The sequence below is a fragment of the Ranitomeya variabilis genome, chromosome 6 (assembly GCF_051348905.1).
Source record: "Ranitomeya variabilis isolate aRanVar5 chromosome 6, aRanVar5.hap1, whole genome shotgun sequence".
NCBI classification, from domain to species: Eukaryota; Metazoa; Chordata; class Amphibia; order Anura; family Dendrobatidae; genus Ranitomeya; species Ranitomeya variabilis.
Window position 1 is genome coordinate 354,080,777 of NC_135237.1, and position 9,850 is coordinate 354,090,626.

The 9,850-nt window shown below is 45.4% G+C and overlaps 1 protein-coding gene across 5 annotated transcripts in view; it reads right to left on the reverse strand.

The window, feature by feature from the left end:
- The window catches only part of KIF13A (kinesin family member 13A), a 242,705-nt gene extending 233,657 nt beyond the window's left edge, over positions 1 to 9,048 (reverse strand). For 4 of the 5 annotated variants that reach the window (XM_077269944.1, XM_077269945.1, XM_077269943.1 and 1 more), the window contains exons 1-2: positions 8,701 to 8,893; positions 7,535 to 7,631 (exon numbers count right to left, since the gene is read on the reverse strand). In XM_077269944.1, coding sequence (XP_077126059.1) covers positions 7,535 to 7,631; positions 8,701 to 8,755 — 152 coding nt within the window. In that variant the 5' untranslated portion in view covers positions 8,756 to 8,893. Of the gene's footprint in view, positions 1 to 7,521; positions 7,632 to 8,700 lie in introns of all 5 variants that reach the window. The other variant, XM_077269946.1, reaches the window with a different exon arrangement.
- Between the last annotated feature and the right edge of the window lie 802 nt (positions 9,049 to 9,850).

The following is a 9,850-nucleotide window of genomic DNA, read 5'->3' on the forward strand; positions in this document are numbered from 1 at the left end:
ATTCTGTTGTGTTCTATCCTGATCCATGTACATTTTTGGAGGAAGCTCATTATAGATAAGCTACCATGAACAGTGAAAGTATACAAAGCAGGTGAGTGAGATTAGCGGATTAGGCATATGTCTATAAGCAGGTAGGTAACACTGCTGTCTACAACCATAACACTGCACACTTTCCACAGGCTTTATTGGGGCCACAATATCTACAATGTCAGCATATGGGGCACAAATTGTCATTGGAGGACAATTTCATACATTGCTTTTTTAGTAATTTTTTTTGTGCAAATAGTTACAGCTCTTCTAAGCAATCCTTCTAGATCTCATGGTTAACACTTGGCAATATAGTACCTACAGTTAATTACCGGTAAGTAGCTGCAGTTTTTTAATTTTATTTATAAAAATCAATTCTAGATGCATAAAAGGGAACCTGTCACCGGGTTTTACCCATATACAGTAGGACGAGCACCTGTACACCCTTATATTCAGCCTTCTAGAATTCTGTATATATGTCCCCAATGTGCTCTGCACAACAGAAGAAAGACCTTTTATTATACTCGCCTATGGGCGTCTATGGGCTTGATCCAGTGCCTCCTGTCTTCTTGCTTCATGCAGATGACGTGTCCTGCATCGTCGACAGTGTCCTCCATCGCGCTCCTGTGCAGGGGTACTTCTCTGCTCTGTCAAGGGCAGCGCACAGTACTGTAAAGCGCACAAGCGAGAAAAGGGCAAAAAGTGGCGGCGCATGTGCACTACAATACACTGCTCTGCCCTTGACAGAGTAGAAATGCACCTGCGTAGGAGCACAATGGAGGACACTGCGAGTATAACGTAGGACGCTTCATCCACGCGAAGCAGTACAGGAGGAAGGCGATCACAAGAAGAGAGGAGGCGCTGGATCAAGACCAGCGACGCCAATCGGACCGGACCGCGCCACAGGCAAAAATAAGATTGCAGTCAAGACTGCTGTATTACTCAGAGGAGGATCGCATTGCAATCATAAGACTTACCGTCATCTTTCCTGACCTAAGGGTGACAGCTGCATAGAAATACAAGCTGTCACACTCAGGTCAGGAGAGCAGACAGCCAGTCCGATGATTGCGATGTGATCCTAGTGTGAGTAATACTGCAGTATGACTGCACCCTAATAAAAGGTCTTTTTGTGTTATGCAGAGCACTTTGGGGACTTATACAGCATACTAGAATGCTGTATATGAGGGTGTACAGGTGCTGTCCTTGCTTTATATGGAAAAAACCTCTTGACAGGTTCCCTTTAAAAGACTTATAATCAAGAAGTGAGAGCTGCTGCTCTCTGACTTCCTTCCATACGCTGATTGGCTGCAGGGCTCACATGACAAAATGTCAGGCGAGCCCCAGGAGCTGTCTGTGTGTGTCTCTCTCTGCTCCTCCCTTCTCTGATACCTTGCTGAGCTGCTAGTCTGTCTTGTTTAACAAAGACAGATTGGATAATTTGTTTCCAGGGGGGGGATCATGAGTTCAGAATACGCACGGAGGCATAGTGAGGTCATGAGGGGGTATTGCAGTCACAGGTGTAGCTGTGATTGCAATGGTGAAGAAGTGAACGATGTCACAGGTAGGGGTCGCTGTGTGTTCTCCCCAGTTTGAGCATGGAGGAGTATGAAGGTCATAGGTTTGCATGTCACGGGCATAGTAGTGACTGCAATGCAGACAAGAAATAATAGAAATAAGTGTAGTCTTGGACACGGTATTATCCAAGACAGACATAGGGAAAACCAGCTTGGAATGTGTGTTTTGAAACTGTCTGCAGTATGTTAGTGGTGCCGACTGTTTAATTTCCGGTCTGGGTTTTCCATGTGGCAGGAAGCCACAGGTTCCTTTGTTAAAAGGAAACGGTATGGGAGAGTGTCATGAGTAACATCAGTGTCAGTCTGGTGTGTGCTATTGTGCAGAGTAGAGGCCTGCAGAGCGATGGCTGTGAGTGTGAAGCAGCACAAGCCAGTGGAGCCAGCAGCCAGGACAGCTGAATAGCCTGGCACCAGTGTACACAGTGATCCAAGTTGTCCACGGTAACTGGTCTCGGATGTGGACATCCTGTGCCCAGAGGTGAACCAGAGGTGGATGTCCTGTGCTCGAAGGAGGACTGGCATGTGTAACCACTGCAAACAGGAGGACATGGTTCCCGGCTGCAATCCGGAGGATATCATGGCCTGTGTACGGCTGTGTGAGTAAAGAGACAGTAGTAATACAGCGGTGTGATCACCCTAGGTAACTGATCAGAGGAAGACTGGCGTGTGTAGTGATCTGCAAAACTAAATGAGTAGAGCTGTGTTTGGAGACTTTGATATGGAACTGCGGTCGCCCACGGTTACTGGACAAGGAGAGGTCCAGCGTGTTTAGGGACTGTAATCTAAAGCCGTATGATGTGTAGTGCTATGAAACGGGCACTGAGACGAGATGCCATTGTGTGTATTGAACTTTGATGCTGTGAAGTATGACATTAAAGAGACTTTTGTGTTTGAACTTTGTGGGTCACTTCCTCTTCACTGTGTACGGTGCTACCGCAGCACTACATAAGATATATTATAAACTTTCTTATATTCACTTATACTTCTGATTTATTGCAAATGTAAATAAAAGAACAGTTAACATTTAAAGAGGTTTTTCCAGGACTTTACTGTTGATGATCTATATTTAGATAGGTCATTTATATCAGATCAATTCACTTGAATGGCGCAGAGCTCCAGTATCATTCACAGCCACTGCACAATGTACAGAGCTGTGTGATATCCAATGTGCCGCAGCACTATCAATTAACTTATTATGGGGTTGCTGGGAGTAAAATCCCCACCAATCTGAAATTGATCAGTATAAGTTATCAATATTAAAGTTTCTTTTAAAACGCCTTGAAAGTATCACTCCAATGTTTTTTTTTCTTTGACCTCCAATTAGCCATTGGCAATGTGTGTACCTTAAAATACTCACCCACTGCTGTCTTCTACCATTTCCAGCACAGCTCCTTTCTTCTCCTGCATCATGTAACCGCAGCTCTGATTTGCCAACTCTCACAGCCGACCGTTAATTTCTTTCTTAATGTAAGTGTATAAAAGAATCGTTCTGAGTGTCATACACTTACTTACAATGATAAACGGTGAAAACTGCAGTCACGTGATGCAGGGGAGGACTGGAGCAGCGCTGAAAACGGCAGAAGACAGCGATGGGTAAGTATATGAATTCACACACTACACAATGATGGCTAGCTAAGGGGGCGATTAAAATACAACAACGCTGGAGTGATACTTTAAGGGGGCTGTATTAGACATACAAGTCTCCCTAGAGGTTACAGATTGCTGAGACTCTGACAGCTAGAATTTTAACTCCAAGGTTATCAAGCTGTGAACGGCAGCACAACCCACCTGCAGCAAAACCTTGTGGGAAATGTAGTATCACACAATTTCCACACAAATGAAAACTACTGTACTAATAAATTATTGCAGTAAGCTCTACAATGCAGGAGCTAGCTGGATAAAAAAGGAGACAGGGCTTTGGGGAGCCTCCTATTTTTATGATGTGCATATCCATAAATTGAGCATATGGGAAGTGGCGTTCCTGATGAGCCAACGTTTTTGGTACGGTTTGAGAAAACCACAGAAAGTCTTAAAGAAATAGATTTCAGATGCTATATATGAATGAGGTTTCATAAAATCTACACGACAGAATAACAGCTGGCTACTTAAGAAAAAAAAAAGGAGACAAAACACAGAGAAATCCTGTGAGCCCTGGCCACAGCTCTAATACAAGGGGCGGAATGGACTGGAGAACAGCAGTGAAGGAAGACATGTGATGCACGGTTTCATCAAGAGTAGACGATACATTGGATTATCTGTAATAACAGAAACTACTTTGCCTGTCTATAGAGATGTGGGTAGGAAGTAGTGCCTAAAATACCGTCCCTATGTACATAGAGCCTGAAAAATGCTAAATAAATAGGCACTGCAAGACCCAACGTTACAAGAAGAGTTACTGCTCTGGGAACACACAACGGCATGGGATCCTAGAGAGTGACCTTTCCCAGGGTGAAATCTGCTACCTCAGTGAGAGAGAGCAGGGTAGATTCCAAACTATGCACGGTGCTATGTAAAGACTGGCATTAAAGGGCTTCTCCACTACTTTGACAACACTTTCTTAAATCAAAGAGTGCCCCTGTAAACGAAAAAAAACAGTATATACTGACCCCCTAGACGAGTGCCATTTCAGCTATGTTGGCGCTTTGTGTGCGGATGGTGGCGAGAGTGCTGCAGGCTATCAGAAGCCACTGATCGGCTGCAGCACTCCCATGTCTCCCCAATGAAAGTGTGAGCGCTGCAGCTTGTCAGCGGATACTGGTTGGCTGCAGCGCCTACATGATATAGTGCCGCCTGAGCACCTGCAGATAGAGTGCTGACATCACTGAAAAGGCCGACGGGAGCAATACTGGAAAAGGGTTAACGAGGCAGCGTATGTGACAGGGGAATAACATTTAAAGCATCACCCAGCGGGGCTTTAATAATTTACAGGACCATTTACAGTTTCCTATGTATCTGGAAAAATCCGATGCTGTACTATGGAATCTGATTTTTTCTTACACCCATAGCCTGGGTGATTCTCATCTGATTTCTGGAGGAAAACTGCATTTGCGCTGACTCACTGAATACCATTGCTCCAAATGCAATCCGTATTTTTAACGGACGACCAAAAATAGGGTTGTATGAAAGAGCCCTAAAATTGTAAGAGGCACAGGCTCGGCACCAGAAAAAGGTACAAGTGTAACAATTTATATAGACGGTGGAGTTTACGATATGCCTAGTGTATTATCATTATTACATATGTACACATGTCCCATGTTTACCAAGGAGCAAACACTTGGGGTAAACTTATCACAACCTAAGGGAACATCAGCTGCAGAGTGCGAGATTCCCGACCTACAGAGAACACGCACGTCCTAAATACAGTTGTCCCTACACAAAGCGCCCATTCCTGGCTCCAGTGCCTCTGCTACACATCTATTTTTACAGTCTGGTGCACTGGTATCTTGGCTGCCCTCCAACAGGCTTACTTTAAGGGAATTTTCAGTTATCTGCTGGACTTCTCAGGTGCCGGTAACACACTCCAAGCAAAAGACGTAGCCATCCAACTATTAAACCCTGATGTGTATAACACACTTGGCCAAAGGAATCTACAGCACACATGCCTATAATCCGAGAGGTCTGCGGGAAGGCGTGTTTGGAGGTCTGGTGTTCATTTATTTAGGGTAGGTCTCCGAGAGGAAATGCTCTTGGAACAAATAAGAAGCTGCGATCCACCCAACAGAGAGCGTTCTTATTCCTGCAACATGACCCTAAACGATCGCGTATTCTGGTGCACAAGGCCTTGGATACATTAGAAATACGTCTATTCTTTGCAATGAGCGATTTGCTGGAGTCACTAAATAGATCTTATTTCAAAAGATGGAAAGTGAGTAAGGCAAAATCCATGTAAGACCAGATACTAATAGCTGTTCTAGAGAAATTATCTCATTCATTGTTAGAGATTTCTTTTTCCTCCCGATTTGTTATGGATTTAAGGCAGATTATGGTACAACCATTAAATTGCGAAGTGTAAAAACTGCAACATACGGTAGGCTGAAAATCGGCAGCATGCGCTTACATCTGTAAGCAAGATTATGATAAGCCCATTAGAACACATTCACACAGTAATACGTTGGTCAGTTTTTAACATCAGTATTCAAAAGATGAAAGCAAGATGGTGTAGAAGACACATAAGCTGTACTTATGCTCCTATCATATTCTTAAATATGTTTTTATCTGCTTAAAAAAAAAAAAAAAAAAAAAAATCACCTGTCAACACTTCTGATCATTATTTATTCTCTCTGCTCTCCGGAGTAATTTATTTATTTATTTTTTTGAAACCATATGGTTCTAAAATGGTCATGGCCTTTACTCCGGATTCTCTAGGGGGACGGTGTTTTTAGACTGATCTGCATTAAAAGGCCGGGGTCACATTAGCGTATACCATCCGATGCCAGATGCTGTTGACACTCAGCTCAAACTCTGCTGCGAGCGTGAGCCTAGTGTCACACTACGGCGGTCCGATCCTCTCGCATGTGAGAAACGGATCACAGGTGAGAAGAAGGAAAGATTAATCTCTCCATCTTCTCCATTGTCTGTCTTGGTGTATATTGACTGGGTGCACGCCGTGAGAGATATTCTGCTTACAAATACTGATGTACAATACTGACCATATGTGTAAACGTGGCCTTATGGTACATTCAGCTGTCCATATAAATTGGTCTGAGACCACAATGCTCTGACTGAAGCCAGTTCAAGAATTGTGGTCCAATCTGGGACCGATTAAAACGGGAGTCTGACACTGCTGAGTTTGGGGTCAGGAGACTCGCGGCCAGTCCAGTACAACATCTCACAGAAATCTGGATCCAGCCTTATACATATCCTTAGTTCCCTTTTCACCCCACAGAAGCCTAAAAAGTATCTCTTTGACTTCAGTTGTAGTGGTGTGCATTGATATACTTTAATTCAACTATATAGGAAAGAGCAGCATACTCACTTTCCTATAAGTAGTCCCACTAAAAAAAAGAAAACATACAACCCAGTATACTTTTCTGTTTATAGAATGGTTGACACTTTCCATTGCATGTCTATATAACGGTATGCTTCAGTGCCTTCCACCAGAGGTGTACATTGAGAAATCTTTCCAAAATACACCTCTGGAGGACAGAAAGCATTGTCACAGAGGTGTACTTGTTTTTGGCAGCGTAGAATCTGCTTCAAATGCCACGGCAGATCCACCTTGTGTGAATTTGCCATATGTGCAAAAGCTTAATTTCATGACTGCACTGGAAAAAAAAATAGTAATATATAATACATTATAAATAATAAATAAATAATTGGGGGTAGGGGGGTTATAGCAAAATCCACCTGGTGGAAGGGGTCACTTATATACAAGAGGCTGACAATGCTTGTGTAGCTTTGGATCGGTGACGACTTCCCTCTCTTCCTCTGACCTCACTCTTTCTCAGGAGGACGTTGCTTCGCCAACTATCTAAAGTCTACGGAGCCAAATACACAATGAAATGTCAGTGGTCAATACTGGGAAATATTTTTGGAGGAATCCGGTCTGATAATTGTTTGCAGAGCTTTTATTTGTATGGCATCTTCACACAGTCTACAGCGTTTACATGCATCCTATACTCACTTGTGTATCAGTTTGTGCCTATATTTGGACCAGCCAACAAGGTTTGGACTGTTGCGGTATCACTGTTCTCCATCCGATGGCCCAACCATTTGTTGTACTTATGTCCCCGAAAATTCAACATGCAATACACCAACACAAAAACTAACAAACATGAAGAAACCTTCACACCTATAAATACATGTTATCTGAGCGATAACTTACAGGTAGACACAAAACCAGCTTCTCCCACCACCAGCAGGCAAGGAGAGGATTTCCTCCTTACATCATTATAAGCCCCACAGCATCAGTTCCCAGGACAGAGGGGTCTTACCTGTTGTCTCCTCCTTGCTTGTTGCTGGCGGGGAGAGGATGCAGCACTGTCTGGTTCCCTTCCATCTCCACAATGCATTTTGTATTCAGATCCAGCTCTAAATTAAAGAATTGTTGGGCACATGGTTACAGATCCACTAAGGGCACTTCAGCCTTCTGCCAAAACCTCCTACAAGTGAAGCAAGTTCCTTATCTCATAACCCACCATGGACCCAAGAGAACATGATTCATGTGCACGGAATCTTTCCCCTGGCACTAAATGGCTACAAAAAATTAGGCATGGAGATTTTATCTGCTCTGCTGCACACAGGCCTGCTGGCAAGGTTCCTGGAAGGTGACCATCAGAGGTGAGGAGTTAGGCCAGGTCTACATAAGGGTTTTGGTCTCATGGCATGAAGCGAAGCTGCACAGTCAGGCTCGGACTGGTCCCTGGTGGGCCCCCATTCACCTACATGAGCAGCAGTTGGCACAATACACTTGATTCGCCAATTACAGACAAGGGCAGCGACTCATCATTCATGTAACAACCTACCCAGTTTATTATGTAGAAACACGGGTACATGTGTCTCTGAGGGTAGTGTAACGTTCACACATAGCTGAACAGGGGACCCTCAGGGTCAATGTTACTGGCAGCCACTTAGCGCCAAAGTCCGATACTGTGCACATCCTAAAAATGTGTGAGAATTGACTGTACTAGAACTGGAGATGCAATTTGGCTTTAAAAAAAAAACAAACAACAACCAAGATGAGTCTAAAAGCCCAAGGTGTCACAGCATCGGCAGCGGTGACAATGTGATCTCCGTGTCACATGCGCTAAGTCACGCTGCATTCATGGTCTGATGGAAAGCCTGGTGGCATTATGATTGTGGTTGGTGCCACAAAGGTAATATTGCCAAACTCTCACTACAAGAGCGGGCACAAGCTGGGACACTGGACATCCACTTGTTGGCACCGACATCCGAGGAGTTGTCTGCCACCAAACAAGTGACCCAGCACCCACTAAGGGTTAAGCACCCAAATAAACTTCCACAAAGTTTTGTTTCTTCCCTCTGATTAGCAGGAAGAAGTGGCACAGCAGGTTCCCTGGTCCATGGCCCCCTGGCACTGCACGGGTTACTTTCTCCCGAGTTTGCAGCGCCCTCCCTGACACCAGTGTGCGCTCATTACCTCTCCGGTTCACGGGCCGGACCCTGACGGCCACTTTCACCTTGCTATCCGACATGTTCTCCTCGGATCCAGCACCGAGCACCGCCGCCGCCCGGGGCCACGGGAGCCGTCTCAGATCAAGTGCTCAGAGGAATCCCCAGAGCGATGCTGCAAATGTCGCCTGGATGTCGCAGGAAGAGGAACTCCCGGGGCGAGAAAGCCCCATCCCGGTCCCGAGCAGCGCCAGTGTAGCCTTATGTGAGGAGGACGAATCCCAGCGCTGCGCCTGTCGCCATTATCATCTGTGTGCAGGCAGGCGCTGAGCCGAGCACTGGCGCTGCTGCCAGGACGGCCCCTCCTTCTCTCCCTGCTCGGCCGCCTCCTTCCTACCAAGCTAGAGCCGTGCCACCTACAGGACGGCTCGGGGCAGGCCACCATGCTGGGGCTCCGGAGCGCCCCTCAGAGCGCAGTCCTGGCCAGCCTCCATTGTAGTGTATGGCAGCTCCTGCAGCCATTCACCATAGTCAAGGACATGTCAAGCAGGATGCACCCTGGGGCTTGTCTCCAGGTCTGTGAGGACCCTTGGGTGACAGAGTCCCTCCGGGCCCCGCTTGGCTTTCCATTTTTCTAAGACCCCTTTCACACATCAGTTTTTTGCGGTCAGGCACAATCCGGCGAGTTTTGAAAAAAAAACGGACCTGCAAAAGTTGCTGCTGGATCCATTTTTTTCTCATAGAATTGTATTGCGACGGATGGCCTCGCGTTTCATCCGTTTTTTGCCGGATCCGTTGAAAATTTGTTTCGTTTCCGCTGGAGAAAACGGACATAGGAAAGTTTTTTGTGTCTGTCGATTGCCATAATGGAACCCTATGGTGCCGAATCCTTCAAATGATGGATTTTCCATTCTGGGGTCTCTCTCATCCAATTAGCCAGATCACCTAGTCGGATCAGACTGAAAACTGGATCCATCACATCAGTTTTTCACAATTTGCAACAGATCCCTTTTTGTGAAACCTGATGTGTGAAAGTAGCCTAAGGGTATGGGCATACGTTGCAGAGTCCATTGCGGATTTTTCAGCAGAATCCGCAGGTAAAATGACCTGCATTTTACCCGCGGATTCACCGCAGATTTACTGCGGTTTTTGTGTGGATTTCACCTGCGTTTTTACAC